General features: G+C 49.0%; 1 protein-coding gene across 2 annotated transcripts in view; it reads right to left on the reverse strand.

The window, feature by feature from the left end:
* The window catches only part of LOC146868234 (collagen alpha-1(XII) chain-like), a 324,949-nt gene that overhangs the window by 182,990 nt on the left and 125,388 nt on the right, over window positions 1-16,571 (reverse strand). For both annotated transcript variants that reach the window (XM_085609539.1, XM_085609543.1), the window contains exon 2: window positions 12,947-13,510. In XM_085609539.1, the coding sequence (XP_085465665.1) occupies window positions 12,947-13,510 (564 nt within the window). The remainder of the gene's footprint in view (window positions 1-12,946; window positions 13,511-16,571) is intronic.

The raw sequence follows: 16,571 nt of genomic DNA on the forward strand, positions 1-16,571 counted from the left end.
AATGCCCTGTGCCAGTTATGGATAGAACAACCAGGGTGTCTGTGTCATTATTCTAAATTCAGCCTTGACCCATACAATGGCGATGAGCTGGTCCGAACGCAGTGTGTGTGTGTTGGCAGCTGCCTCGCTGTTTTATTGGGGGAGGTGTAGTCCCTGTCTAGGGCACCTCTCGTACTTCCTGCCAGTGGCTGAGAGATGTGAATGGGGGAGTAATGGCCCGAGTTTGAGGCACCCCCGCCCCTGCTGCCTGCACGATGGCACCTGAAACAGGGCAGGAATGAGGTTATGCAGAGGGTAAAGCCAATGGCGTCCACCAGCCATATCCCACAGCCGCTGCTGTACTGATATCCCTGTGGCAGAGGGAGAGACTGATTGTCCCCCACAGTTGGATGCCCTAGCTGTCACCTGCCTGTGTAGTAGCAGCATGGACAGAAGGACAGCGAGGTAAGGAGGAGTCCCCACCAACTAGTGAACGAGCTCAGGACACCTCGCGAGGTTCGGTAGAGGTTGGGACTGGGCATGCACTTTCCACTGTTTGCATAGGTGCCCCCAAGTTGCTCTGTCTGCTACCGGCCATCCTGGGGAGAAAGGAGGGTGAAGCGCCCTCCCCTGTAGGACTGTTTGTCAGAATGGAAGAAAATACTTTCTCCTGAGATAGTCCTGTAAGCACTGGGCATATCCCAGAAAAGCGCGGAGCAGCTGCCCTCCCACTGCCACCATCCCCACACGTCTGTGTCCACACCTAAAAGAGAGGAGCACGGCATGGCCAGCTAGAGTCGAGAAGGCTGCTGTGGATTGTCCCGGCACCCGGCTGTGAATGGAGATGTGGCCAACGAGGGAGTAGGCCTGGTTGGTGACCATGTTAGGATGTTCCGGCAGCAGCTGGCCTAGCTTCCTGAGGGGGAAGGCCCCGATTAAAGAGAGAGAGCGCCGAACCACATGGAAGGCTGCAGCGCCACATAGTGGTAGCCATGGTGAACTGCACCAAAAAGTGACTTTCATGCCTCTCCCGATGGTTAGGTGTCACCAGTAAGTATGTGATGCCCTGGTGCCCCCGTAACCATGAGAGGAGGAGAGGCCCAGTGGTGACACCCCTGCACTGCCTGCTGAAGCAGAACTGGGGCACAAAACCTGTGTGTGCAGATACCTGGGTCTGCATGAAGTGGGCTGCTCACCGTCTCCCAGGCATCAGAGGAAGAGACTGGCCTAGACAGAGCCACATACCCCCTGTGAACTGCTCAGCGTTTGGGGGGGAGTGACTGTTAACCCCTACAAGGAGCCCTAGGAAGCCTAGAGTGGCCCCCACCCAGAAAGCCGCCAAGAATACAATGACAGCTAAAGGGAGTACCACCAGAGGCAGCAGAGGAGAGTTATTACCCCTGTAAATGCAGCCAGAGTTGGGTTTTTCTCACCAGAGACTGAGCAGTATTAATTTGGCCGGAGTGCAGAGGCAAGGAAAGTCCCAGGTGAAAGGAGACAGCATGCAGGCCCCCTGGTGAACAAACACTAATGCAAGCCAGAAGCATGGGAGCGCAGGGGGCCAGTGGAGAGCTCCCAAGAAGAGGAAGACAGAGCATGAGGTCAGAGATGCATTGAGGTACGCATATGGAAATCGGACAGCACGGGCAGGAGCCCAGGAGAGAGATCCCTACCAGGAGAAGAATGTCGTCACGCGGAGTGACTAAACATGCTGGGTCCACCTTTGGGCAGGACCAAATGCCGCCATGGCGTATCCTTGAGGTGCAAGCAGTGCGTTCTCAAATGAAGATGAAGAGGCGAAGGAGGAAAGGTGTTCCTCCAGTCATGAAGTGGAGCACCAAGAAGATTCCTCAGGGAAGGGACAGATCATGTGAGAGGTCCATGATGAGAAGACCTGTGAGAGGTCCACGACGATAAGACCTGTTGAGAGGTCCACACTGAGAATACCTGTGAGAGGCTCTCCATGAGAAGAAGAGTCGAGCCCTACAGAGAGGACAGGACGCGACCAGGAAGGTTTGGGAGGGATATAGTGACCGGCTAGTCACATTCTAGTGTTTCTAAATAATCTGTTGCCACCAGCCACTACTTGAGGGCAAGCTTAAACACTCCCCCCACAACCATCCATCACAGGTGTTACCGGTCAAGTGAACCTCCTAATAAAAGGGGCTGGGCGCACGTACCCTGGGCCAGTTCCGGACTGTACTACCATGAGGGCCTAGGGCCCTGGCCCTTAAAAGCTGTGGGTCCTGGCCCTTACAGGGCCGACAGGGGCTCATGTCCCCACTGCACTTTTCTTGACCCAGCCCTCGTCCTTTTGTGCCCCATCACCATGACTAAGGCAAAGCAAAGAAACACTTCAAAAGAAAAACATGAAGCAGGACTAGAGCTGAGTGGCTAAGCCTACAGAAAGAGGCAGAGCTGTAGGTTACAGAGAAAAATAATTGGAAGGAGGAATAATGTCAAACAGACAAATAAAAGAAAGTGTGAAATGGAGGAGGAATAAATGCATAATCGAGAAGAAAGGGACGAGTTATTCTTATAATAATTCCTATTTGTAAAGCACAAACGTATCAACCTTAAGGGTTTCAAGGCGCTGAGGGTCGTCGGGGAGACTAAGTGAGCTATTGCCCAGAGTCACATGATGCTGAGCTGCCGCCGGGGATCGAACTGTGAGCCCGGCGCTCTGGAGTCAGCCACTCTGGCCGCTACGCCACACCTCTCACACACACAGATGCATGCACTCAAGCACGTGCACGATGCTGGAAATATGGGTGTGTCAGGTGCTGCTGCACTCCCAGACCTGGAAGAGGTTCACAAGGATAATGGAAAACACAGAGTCCTTTCAATCAGTTTTTTTTCAGGCAGCATTGTTCGTTTAAATACAGTGAAAGGTCAATAGTTATTGTGGAGAGCTTGAGAGCAACTTTTAACAAACACCTGCACATTACCTCATGATGCATATCTAATCGGACATTATGTGGCTTCAAAGAGAGGGCATTCGCTAGTGATCGGGTCCTTTAGAGGATGAAAGAAGGAGGCATGTGAAATGTAAAAAAGATCTCCATTTTACAGTTCACAAACATTGATGAACATGAGGCTTAATTGAACCTTTTAAAGTGGAATTTGGCAATAGGCATTTTTTAAGCAAACAAACCAATACATTTTTATTGCATGTATACCATTGAGTGCAAGTGTGGCTAAAATCACACTGACTTATTAATGGTTTCTTTTAAATAACTCCTTTAAAAATGAAACAATGTATGCAATTATTCAAGGACATTTGCCTCATAAAGTCATGATGCACTGTTGACCCATATTTCCCCACAAAAAGTCAGACTACCATCTCATCCATCTCCTTCCCTCAGACCTCCCTACTTAAGGCCCAATTACAAATTTCGGCAGTCCGGGGGTGGGCGGTACTCCACCACCGCGCCCCCGCACTGCCAAGACTCGCTGTGTCCCTCCAGATTACAAATTATTTGTAGTCTGGTGGGCAGGCAGCGTGGCGTTCCCAGGGCGGTGGCTCTTTCAAAGGCAGCTGTTCCTTTGAAACAGACACCGCAATGGGAACACCTCTCAAGGTTTCTGTACGGCATGGACTGTAAAGTCCATGCAGTGTAGGAACTGTTGTGTATGTACATAGGGGGGTACATGTTGTGCTCCCCTGAGTGCATCCACAAGTGGAGGAGGCACAGGCAGCCATGGAGGGCCTCTTTGTTTCCTCTCCGCCAGGGTTGACATGGGGTAGAAACCTCCATGTCACTAACAGCAGAGAGGAAACTTGTAATATGCTAGGTGGGACCGCTGGATATTGCGGCCTCTGACCACGGCACCACCTCCAGGGAACGGTAGTTGCCTGGTGGCATCAGTGGTCCCAGGGTGGTCCGACCGTCCAACTCAAAATGGGGCGGTCAGACAGCCAGTGCAGCGGTGGCTGGCCTGCTATCGCTGAGCCCACGCAAGTCTGGCAGCCCTCAGACCGCCATACTCTTAATCAAGGCCTCAATGTTTTTGCTACATTCACTTATTCAGTAACACCAGGATTTTTTAGAACGCCCATAATTCTATCAATCTGATGCCCCTTTTGCACTTCAAATGCACTGACGTACTTTTGTATGCGAGGCATCTACCAGCAGCTTTATAAGTCTTCGTTCCCAGTCTGGACACCGGATGCAAGCCCAGCATGTATTTGGTGCCCATCGCTGTTCTTCAGTTGTCTCTGGCAGCGCTGAAATTGGATGGGAACACATCGGATTTCGGCCTGTAATTCTTGCTGGTGTCAGACTGCCTAGTCCCCAGTGAAGTGTAAGTGTTGACCTAACTTGGTCCCAGTCCTGTGTGTTTACACCAGGACACACAGCATAGTAGGTCTGGAAACTGAGAGTCTGGGATTGCAGTGTCTGTGTTAGCAACACTGAAGGAATAGGTGTATGACCTGCAGGTATTCATTGCGGAGGCCCAACAATGAGTGCAGGGCCCTCGCCAGGGCTGCGGGCCTTGGCCCCGAGTGTGGAAGCCCTTTGTGAATCGGCCCCACTGAGTCTGAGTTTGCAGTGCCTGTGTTTGCTGTTCACCTTGGATGAGCAACTCTCAAGGAAGAGGTGCATGTACTGCAGTTACTCATTGCGGAGGCCCAACAACGAGTGCAGGGCGCTCGCCAGGACTGCGGGGCCTTGGCAACGAGTGTGGAAGCCCTTTGTGAATCGGCCCCACTGAGTCTGAGTTTGCAGTGCCTGTGTTTGCTGTTCACCTTGGATGAGCAACGCTGAAGGAAGAGGTGCATGTACTGCAGTTACTCATTGCGGAGGCCCAACGACGAGTGCAGGGCACTCGCCAGGACTGCGGGGCCTTGGCAACGAGTGTGGAAGCCCTTTGTGAATCAGCCCCACTGAGTCTGAGTTTGCAGTGCCTGTGTTTGCTGTTCACCTTGGATGAGCAACGCTGAAGGAAGAGGTGCATGTACTGCAGTTACTCATTGCGGAGGCCCAACGACGAGTGCAGGGCACTCGCCAGGACTGCGGGGCCTTGGCAACGAGTGTGGAAGCCCTTTGTGAATCGGCCCCACTGAGTCTGAGTTTGCAGTGCCTGTGTTTGCTGTTCACCTTGGATGAGCAACGCTGAAGGAAGAGGTGCATGTACTGCAGTTACTCATTGCGGAGGCCCAACGACGAGTGCAGGGCGCTCGCCAGGACTGCGGGGCCTTGGCAACGAGTGTGGAAGCCCTTTGTGAATCGGCCCCACTGAGTCTGAGCTTGCAGTGCCTGTGTTTGCTGTTCACCTTGGATGAGCAACGCTCAAGGAAGAGGTGCATGTACTGCAGTTACTCATTGCGGAGGCCCAACAATGCATACTCCGCCTTCCCACACAGAACAGGGCGAGAGAAAAAAAAGTGAGTGCTAAATGGAACATTAACCCTTTACCTCAATTAGCAAATACTGTCATGTAAAAGCATGTAAGCGCCGGTGTGTGGTGAAAGCAACCTTCTGGTCTCGACATCGCTGTGGGCTGTTCCTGGCCTGCGTCTCCCTCCCGCCGCCGCGTTGGGCACTCTCGCGGCCGCGGTCGGAAGGGACTACAATTCCCGGCGTCCATCCCTTTGCGGAAGATACCGCCCTCAGCCCGCCAACAGCGCCTGGAGGCGCTACAAAAACCCAGCTCACCCTCGGCGGAGCGGGGGTCCTGAGCTTACCTGAGGCAGCGCCGGTGTGTGGTGAAAGCAACCTTCTGGTCTCGACATCGCTGTGGGCTGTTCCTGGCCTGCGTCTCCCTCCCGCCGCCGCGTTGGGCACTCTCGCGGCCGCGGTCGGAAGGGACTACAATTCCCGGCGTCCATCCCTTTGCGGAAGATACCGCCCTCAGCCCGCCAACAGCGCCTGGAGGCGCTACAAAAACCCAGCTCACCCTCGGCGGAGCGGGGGTCCTGAGCTTACCTGAGGCAGCGCCGGTGTGTGGTGAAAGCAACCTTCTGGTCTCGACATCGCTGTGGGCTGTTCCTGGCCTGCGTCTCCCTCCCGCCGCCGCGTTGGGCACTCTCGCGGCCGCGGTCGGAAGGGACTACAATTCCCGGCGTCCATCCCTTTGCGGAAGATACCGCCCTCAGCCCGCCAACAGCGCCTGGAGGCGCTACAAAAACCCAGCTCACCCTCGGCGGAGCGGGGGTCCTGAGCTTACCTGAGGCAGCGCCGGTGTGTGGTGAAAGCAACCTTCTGGTCTCGACATCGCTGTGGGCTGTTCCTGGCCTGCGTCTCCCTCCCGCCGCCGCGTTGGGCACTCTCGCGGCCGCGGTCGGAAGGGACTACAATTCCCGGCGTCCATCCCTTTGCGGAAGATACCGCCCTCAGCCAGCCAACAGCGCCTGGAGGCGCTACAAAAACCCAGCTCACCCTCGGCGGAGCGGGGGTCCTGAGCTTACCTGAGGCAGCGCCGGTGTGGGGTGAAAGCAACCTTCTGGTCTCGACATCGCTGTGGGCTGTTCCTGGCCTGCGTCTCCCTCCCGCCGCCGCGTTGGGCACTCTCGCGGCCGCGGTCGGAAGGGACTACAATTCCCGGCGTCCATCCCTTTGCGGAAGATACCGCCCTCAGCCCGCCAACAGCACCTGGAGGCGCTACAAAAACCCAGCTCACCCTCGGCGGAGCGGGGGTCCTGAGCTTACCTGAGGCAGCGCCGGTGTGTGGTGAAAGCAACCTTCTGGTCTCGACATCGCTGTGGGCTGTTCCTGGCCTGCGTCTCCCTCCCGCCGCCGCGTTGGGCACTCTCGCGGCCGCGGTCGGAAGGGACTACAATTCCCGGCGTCCATCCCTTTGCGGAAGATACCGCCCTCAGCCCGCCAACAGCGCCTGGAGGCGCTACAAAAACCCAGCTCACCCTCCGCCTCGCGGACGCGCGCGGGCGTCGCCGGGCTGAGCCCGGGCAGAGGGCGGGCCGTCTGTGGCCGTCAGGGGCCACAAGAGGCCGGGCCGGGCTACCCCACTGACATTTTCGCAACTGGATATATCAGCACTCAAGGTACTGTGACACAAGTCTGATATGCACTTTGAAATCCCTGACTTATGTTATGTGTCTGAATCGGTCGCCATTCTGAACTACAAGCTTATCGGTTATCCCCCCTCACAGCTCTGTGTCAACTAACACTTAAGGGATCAACTGTAAAATATTGCGCAATTGTGTGTACTTACACTTTGGTTGTAACTATGAAACGCAATGGTAAAAATGTTAGTCTATCTACCTCACGCCCAACAACTAGGCAACAGACTACAACTGCGCAACCCCTCCCAAGCTTGACAGCTATTGATAAAATGCTGCAGCAGACAATTGGAGCCGTGGCCTCGGCCATAGAAAATACAGAGCGGCGTTTATCAATTACTCCTGCAATTCCCCCTTCTTCTCAAATAGTGGAGGAAGTGTCAATTGCCACAACTAACGCCCTTGATCTTACTTCCTCTTTTATTTGTTCCTTCGCTGATCTACCCTGCGCACAGCCCATTACTAGTGATACGCACGCCTTCCAGGTTTCCAACTCCCCGCGTCACTCTCCTCCTAATAAGGCTCCTGTGACTCGTAATTTAGTCAAGAAACCTAGGGTTAGGAAGAACAAAACACTAAGGAAGAATAAGCTTCTACTTAATTCCTCTGCACCGATCGATAGTTCTCCTACCCTGCCCCCCACGCAGGCTCCTCTGTGGGCCACTCATATGATTTTAGATCTCCAGGCCCATATCGAACATCTACTTGGTTCCCATTTTAAATCCCTCCTGTCTAGGTTGGATAGATTGGTCTCCACCATTAACAACGCCGGCTTTGGCAAGACTAAGCAGCCTATAGACTCCACAAACTCCCCCCCTTGTCCTGTTCTCGCCGACAACAACGTTTCCGCCGCCACTGAAACCTTCCCTGCTCCCCCTCAAATAGTTGACATGATTGCCCCCGCTGCAACTATTTCTCTGACTAGGACTACAGACCCAGAAAATTCCAGAACACAGAGGGAGATTACCAATGTGGGGGAAAAATATCCAGACAGTCGAGCTAGAGATCATAGAAATACTCTTACTGAGGGACCTAACACTGCATTACCCTGTATTGACTTGCCACCTGAATCTCTCCCGTATGTTGTTGTGCTTGCTGGTGTTCCCCCCCTACCTAAAGGGAAGAACGAGGATTTCTCGGATCTAAAAAATAAATGTATACACTGGTTCAATTTAAACAGCCCCCTCCCCTACAACATCTCTGGAGAAATTTTGGGTGTTCGGAGACTAGATTGGATTGGGCCTACTCCTAAGTCCATCATAGGAAATTGTGTCATTGTCAATTTTAGACATCCACTTGCTGTAAATTACATCTGCAACAGAACACCCTTTAGACCTAACACTCAAATCATCCCATTACATCTGTCATATTTCTATCCAGCCCCACAGCATAGAGTAGGACAGATCAGGGGTATGAGCTGGGCAGGGGGCCAAAATAAATTGTACGCTAGATCAGTGGAAGAGACCCAGAATATGCCCTTGTTGTCGCTTTTTGCTCAAAAAAATAGATTCAGTGTGTTGGAGGAGGTGGACTGACCAGTCGTGTACTCGAGTCCTGTACCCCAACCTGACAAAGCTATGGGTGCCCAATCAGCTGTAGAAAAGGATAGATATGTGAGTGTAATTCCTGAATCTCTACCAGTATCTTTTCCCCTGATCGCAAGAGTGGAAATAAAACAAACCACCCATGAAGACTTGGTTGTTCCCCCTGATGATCTTCTGTGTAATGTTAACCATCTGGGCACCTCATCTGGGCACCTCAACAGCAATAAACCCTCAAACAACTGAAGTCTGCACAGATTCTACGCCTGGCGACCCAGTAAATAGGAATAGAGCACTAGGCGAGGGAATAAAAATATTGTCTTGGAATGTGGCAGGGATAAAAAACAAGTTATCTAACTTAGAATGGAGTGATTTTGTAGGTATTCATGACATCTGCCTTATGCAAGAAACGTGGGCCACCGAAGAAAATTCAAGGATTGGTTATGCCACTTTCGACACCTTGGCAACCACAAGTGGCAGAGGGAGGCCATCGGGTGGTCTTTCAACTTGGGTAGGGACCCATTTGGGAGCCCAGGCAACCGTGATTCCAACTAACTCCCTGGATGTTCAATGCGTCCTCCTAACCCTAAAATACAAACCATCGGTTGCTTTAATAAACGTCTATTCAAGGCCAGTCAAGAATGGCCAAGAATCTGGTGTAATAGACGCATTAAAGCATTTTATATTGTCTCTAGACCCCCCACCGCAATTAATAATAGGAGGCGACCTTAACTGCCAATTTGAACCCCTTGAGTCTCCTAATACGGGCGAGCTAGACGAAGAAGACCAGTTCTGGCATATACGTGAACCACAGATGTCTCCTGTCAGAGCCTGGACTCCGCTCGTCCTTCAAATTAAATCTCTAACTCTTGCACTTTCCCTAAGGGCCTGTAATGGGAGATTGGAACCCGATTGCCCAGGCCATCCCACGTTCAACAGACTAGGCCAAAAATCTAACATCGACTATATATTAATGGAAGCAAGACATTGGGGCAATTTATTAGAGTTTGAAATCCACCCCAGGCAAGATAGCGACCATAACGCCCTTGTTCTGACTCTGAAACCGGGTAGTTTTGGTCTAACTAACTCTCCTCCCAATTCAAATAGCCCTATACTCCCGGTACTCCTTTCTAATAATAGGAGGAGAATAAAATGGCCCTATTTTTTGAAATCCCCTGCTAAACTTGCGCAAGTATATCAGACAGCTTTGCCATCTCTTTCTGCAATGGGGGATGTAGGTATAGACAACTTGAGTGACCCAACTAAGATCCATACTCGCTTAGTTAATAATCTGAGGGGCCTATTTAACCCAGTGGGAAATAAACATCACCAGCCTAGATCACACCCCTGGTATAAGGAACCTTGCAGAAAAGCAAAAAAGGACTTGCTCGCGGCAATCAAAGGTAACGACAGGACCAACATAAAGAAACTTCGTCTAGGCTATAAGAAGGCTATCGCCAGGGGGAAGATGGATTGGGAGGAGCAAAGATGGGAGGATCTAAGATTAGCTCTTATATGTAGAGATCCTAAGGCGTTTTGGGCCACTGTTAACTCTGACGGGAATGGGGTAGTACCATCCCTTGTTGCTAACATAGCTCCACAAGTCTGGGAATCCCATTTTGGGGAACTGTATGGGGATTCGGAGGACCTTTCTGCTACAGACATGTCTCTCGAGTCTAGTTTGGCCAGAGGAATTGATTCTAGCATATCTAATGTTGAGATCCATCCACGCCCTTTTATTCTAGCACCTTCACATGTTTGCCAGCCTCAACCATCTTTGATGGGTGTAGCCACTCCTGTGACAGAACTTCCTGTGGCTATCACTCTTAAAGAAGTTGAAATCGCAATAAACAAACTCCTTCCTAACAAAGCACCTGGCCTGGATAAATTACCACCGGACTTATTCCGCTCCCAACCAAAAATCTGGGCCCCGTATTTGGTGGTACTATTCAATTCCATTTTGACGGGGGCCGTTTTGCCAGACACTTGGTTGGGCGCGGAGATAGTTCCCATATTTAAAAAAGGCTGCCCATTGAAGCCGGCTAATTATAGACCAATTAGCCTTATTGACACCACCCAGAAACTAATGGGCAGGATTATCCTGGATAGAATACAGGAATGGGTGGACGATAACAACATCTTGACTACATTACAGGCTGGGTTTAGATCTGGGATTTCCACCATTGACCAGATCTTCCGGCTCCAGGTTCTATATTGGAAAAGTGTGAGAGTAGAGGGTGGCAGTCTCTACCTCATCTTTGTGGACCTGCGAGCTGCCTTTGATCTTGTCCCAAGAGAAAAACTATGGGAAGTCCTGGCAGAAATGGGTCTCCCACCCTACCTGTTGGATATCTTGACTAGATTTCACAGTGGTAATTACGCCCAGGTTAGATGCGGGAGACACGGCGATTTAGCCTCACGTTTTCCCGTAAGGAAGGGAGTGCGCCAAGGATGCGTTTTGGCCCCAACATTGTTCAGCCTATACATTAATGGTCTTGTTACTCACCTGGCTGATGTCCCTAATAATGACGCCCCAAGATTGGCTACTGGTAGAGTGCCCGCTCTGATGTTTGCCGATGATACTTTGCTGATATCTAAAACATCATCGGGCATCCAGCGCATCTTGGATGGTTTCCTGGCATTCTGTACTTCCAGAGGCTTGGAGATTAATTTAGAAAAGACTAAATTCATGATCTTCAATCCTCCCAAACAGACTCGACCAAATCCTACCTTAAATGGCTCCCCCCTTGAGAGAGTCAGGACTTTTGTCTACCTTGGAATTACGTTGACCGAGAACTTTGATTGGGGACCTCAAATCGCTAAATCATGGCTGAGGCTGTCTCAAATAGCAGGGGGCCTTTGCAAAGTCCAGCAAGCCTCGGTATATAAACCAGCAGCTCCAGTAGCTGAAATATACCGATTGCAAGCTAGAACAGCTTCATTGTACGGGGCGGAGTTATGGGGCCATAAAAACATTGCCAAATTAACCCTGGCTGAGCAGGGCTTTATGAGAAGACTCGTTGGCCTTCCTGTAAGTACCCCGCTCATCCCCCTACGCCTCGACCTGGGGCTAGAACCAATTGAAGACTTGGCAATTCTCCGACCCTTACTCTACTGGAAAAGGCTCTGGACGGTGCATGAACTGGCACCTTTCAGAGAAGAATTCCTAGAGGTCTGGCCATTAATTAAAAGTAAGAACATTCCATGGCTATCCCATATTAAGGCTTTCAGCATAAAGATCGGCAGGACCGATCTCTGGGAATTTCCGGAGGTAGCCTGCACACGGATTTCTAAATCTGATCTAAGAGGCCGCATAAGGGAGCTGAGATTAGCAACCTTACATGGTTCAAGCTCTTTGGGGAAACTCACTAATGAGTTTCTCCTAGTAAAACTAGAAACAAGAGCAGAGGCCTTTCTTGATGTAATTTATCCGTCTCTTGCTAGGAAGCTTTATTTGCAGTTGAGGTATGGTACCTTACCACTTAGAGCATTTACTTGCAAATGGACAAGATCGGAAAATGCAGTCTGCCCGGCATGTAATCATAGCAGTGAAGATATATGCCATGTCTTGTTTTTCTGTCCTGCATACCACTTAATAAGGAAAAAGTGGCTCATTCCCATTTGCAAGAACTCAGGGTTTAGACACTGCATGCTCGCATACAGGGTCTTAAGATATGATACTCACCCCCCAATTGTTTTTGCTATGTCTCGTTTTTTACATGGGTTCTGGCGCAGAAGGAAAAGTTTTCTTTAAACATTTTGTCTTTTACCAAATGAGTCTCTTGATAACACTAGTTTAATACGTTTTTAACTATTGTATTAACTTGACATTATTTATTGTTTTAAATGAAATGTGCAATTTTCTTGTTATTTATTCTGTGCTTTTATGGTCTCTGACCGAAATAAAGTTATCAAATGAATGAATAATCACATATACAGTCTCTTGTCTTGGGCTGCCATCCCTCCTCATCAGATTCTGTTTCTTGTCAATTGGTTTCAGCAGATTCAACACACACAATACTGTTCTATCTGCCGCATCCCTCTGGTCTGAGATGCTCCAACTGACATGCCTTATGCTTTTATGCTACTAACAACACCAATATTTCGTTCATCAAGTCAGGACTTTTGTGTCAAGTCAAATGACAAAAAAGAGTTGAGATTGTAAAATGCAACATTTTGTGACCTATGCAGTAATCCAGAACAGTTTTACTATAACATTTCTCCTTGTCGGCGGTCTCTGTAAAGGAAATTTGTAAAAATATCTTACTTATCCCAGCAGATCAGGGGCATATGTATTGCCAGATCATGGGCATATGTACTGGCAGATCATGGGCATATGTACTGGTAGATCATGGGCACATATCCTGGCAGATAATGGCCAGACTCACTGTCACCCACCTACCTATGATGTCATCCCGGAGCTCCTTGGTGATGATGTGAAGGTCGTCGACATCCACAAAGTGCAAGTGCTTCTCAGTAGGTTGGCTGGCCGCCTGGGAGAGCTCCAGGTAGTTGCCCCGCCCAGTGCTAACAATGAACACAGTTACGCCCATGTCTTTCAGCTGCTCCATTGGTTGCGATATATCGTCTGTGGAAATTCCATCGGTGACCCATACGAGGACCTTGGGGACATTGGGCCTGGCCCCGGCCTCATCAGTGAAGATCTTCTCTTTGGCCAGGTAGAGGGCCTGTCCTGTGTTGGTGTCGCCCATGCGCTGCTTCATGTCCCGGATGGCTCTCTGCACGGACTCGCTCGAGCCATGCTCGTCAAAGGGGAATTCCACAACTGGGACAGTGCTGATGTGGATGACACTGGTCTGTACATCCTGGGGGCCAAAGGTGAAAGGTTGGATGAGGTCAGCCACGAACGCCTTAACCTGGGAAAACTCTTTGTACGAGACGCTTCCGGAGCTGTCTGTCAGGAAAAGGACGTCTCCCTCACAATCCGGGATAAACGGTGGAGGATCTGGGCCAGAAAAAAACAAAAAGGGGTCACCAAATGAACAACTGGTTCCAAATATACATATATGCACTTAAATTGTTACTACATTACTCAGACGTTCTCTATATACCCCGATGGCAAACAAGTAATATACCCCTTACAAATGGAAGCCATCTTCTTTTGCCAATTATGTCAACTTTTTTAAGTTTTTTTTTTTAAATCAGTCAACATAAGCATTTTATACATGACTTTTAAGGAATTTTCTTTTGCATTAAGTGATTTGCGTCGTTTCTTCAGTCAAGCACTTTACCCTTCAATGAATACTCTTTACTTGATCCTGGTAGCATAATTTTTCACCCATAATATATGTACAATTTAGCTCTCTAATGATAAAAAAAAAGTTGCTCCCCCATAAATCTGATGTTGGTTGCAGCTGGCTCTGCACCTATTTAATCTTGTATAAAGTGCAGCAAGTGTGGTTAGCCAACAGCCACACCCGCCGTACAAGGATTATATTGTACTCCTTACAGAAAACCTCCGAAGGCTCCTGCACCAGAACCAAAAGAGACCATGAAGTAGTCCAGTTCTTCACTACATTAATCCTGCTGTTGGTCTTGACTTCTGCTTTTCACCAATTGCATTCGATTTCCTAAAAAAAGGTATGTTGCTGGGAGAAAAGGTGTGTTTGTGTCAGGTTTCTTCCCAGACCACGAAGCAGTACTGACTACCTAACAATTGGCCAGTCTTAGACCGCAGCCAGCCTTATCACATCTGGATTGGAAAAATCTGCAAATTAAGAACTGCAGGTCTGACTCAAATTGGGGCACAAGCTACCTGCTGTGGAGGACAAAATTCAGGATCGTGTATTCGCTAAAGACATTGTGTAGCCGGCAGTGATGCCCAGGTTACCGGTCACCCTCATTCTCATTGGCCCTCAGATTTTGGTTCCTGCCCCCAGGCAGACAGCAAGAGGCAGGGAGCTTACGTGGCTTCCGGTAAGTCTTCCTGAGTTTTTCAAATTACAAAACTTCGCCCCGTCTTTCCTTTCCTCAATCTAAAAAGTAGGCATTTAGCAGTAGTCCCTCTCACAGGCTGGATTATTCCAATAGTTTGTACTTTGGTATCAAACAAATCCCACTTAGGCCATCTTCAAGCTATCCAAAATCAAGCAGGCCACCCTAGGGCCAATGTACCATGATTTACACCCTCGGGTCCCATTCTAAAATCTTTATTAGGCAGCAGTGTATAGCCTTAAAAGCACTTTGCCTTACACCTACATTTGTCCTCAGGATAGTGTCTGATTGTGATTAAACGCTTCGAAAATTGTTGTCTCAGCAAAGACTCAACTGCAACTTCTGCACCTTGGTTGGGGGCAGGAAGGTGTTTTTTCAGTTCGTACCCCATCTCTTTGGAATACATTACCTACCCACCTCAAATCTATTCAGAACCACTTCCTCCTCAGGAAAGCCATTAAAATCGGGTTATTTTTCTCAGATATAATCTCTCCTGATTCTTCTTCTCTTCTTCATGTCAGTCTAAGCGCCACGCTTGGGTGTTAGTGCCGTCTGGCTAGTATATCTTAACATAGCGTCACGTAACATAATATGGCATAGCATAACATAATATATTGCAATGCATTCTTCTGATCTATCTATTTGTCTCCAACAATATATATTGTGTGAATATCGTGTGTAACTATGCAACTTCTCAAACGCTAATGCCTCTCCTTGATCAGAAAAACATTCCCACATGCTTGGGAGGACAACTGCTGCTGAATTTTGAGCTCAGATGTATACCCTTGCTAAGCAAACAAGCATTTGCAATGCAATAGATCTTGCATTTTCAAAACTTTGACCTATTAGTATTGTAAACCAGAATGCCTTTTATTATTGCAGGTTTTTTAAACACGTAAATAAAAGGCATCGTCATTTACAAAGCCAATAGCTCAAAATCTCGTAAATGCGAGACATATTGCATTCCAAATGCTTGTTAAAGTGAAAACACGCATAGCCTGCTCCATATACAAGGAGTGGGCGCCATTGTCCCGCATTATTCATTAAAGAAAATAGTGCCCACCGACTAATAAAGCAGACCATGTAACAACATTAGTAAAAAGTCCAGTCGTTATGGAAGGTTGCAAATACAGAAAAGGCGGTACCAAGGAGGGACTAATAAGCCTATTCACAAATGAAAATCAATGATTTCGCAAGGACAGCAATGGGAGCCTATTGAAAAGATGGGCGGGAAATGGGCTGAGCTTCTATGCCATACCTCAATACAGCCTGCCTCGCAGAGCAGCACATGCGCTGCCCAGGCTCGACCTAAAAATATGAGAGGCAACTGGACACAGACTCATGCATTCCATGCAGGCTAAATAACCTTAAGCAACATTCCTGTGAATTGGAGACAATATGAGAAAAATATCCCTGTACGGACAAGGTAAGATGCAAAACTTAATTGAGACTGTACCATCATGCTGTTAAAAATGCCAAAAAAACAAGGTTAAAGTACAATGATCCCAAAACACATTTCCCAGTTTATTTGCTCATGAGTTTGTGAATCTAGCAGTAGGCTTTGTACAAAATGGAACAACTAACGTAGCCTCTAACAAACGTGCTAAGTACTTGACTTTCAAAATATGTCTATAGCAGAGGGATTGCTAACCGGTTAGTAGCTCCCTCGAATGCCGCTATACTTGCAAAGACTTTCCGAGCCCCAGGTAAGAAACATTTGTTTTGCTGTTTGGTTTCTCAGTTTTCTCTAACAACCAGGACTTTTTCTTAAGGTGTTGTTGCAATTGGGCGCCCTTTTATTGCCATTTGTGGTGATTCTGCGAGACCTTGCTCGCAATAGCCTCAATGTAGCATTGGCCGTATCCAAGTGTATTAGCTACACTCCCCCAGTGAGAGCAGCATAACGCTATTAGCTTCCATAGAAGGTTGCACATTTACCCTTCATTCCACACAGGGAAACTAAAACTCCTCCCCCAGCTCTCCAGTAGCCCTAGTCACGTGATCCTATTTATACTCACCAATAAGATTACTAGAGCCCTCAAAACTCTTTTGTAAAAACACCCCGGTCTTCC

This window comes from Triturus cristatus, chromosome 1_2 (assembly GCF_964204655.1).
Source record: "Triturus cristatus chromosome 1_2, aTriCri1.1, whole genome shotgun sequence".
NCBI lineage: Eukaryota > Metazoa > Chordata > Amphibia > Caudata > Salamandridae > Triturus > Triturus cristatus.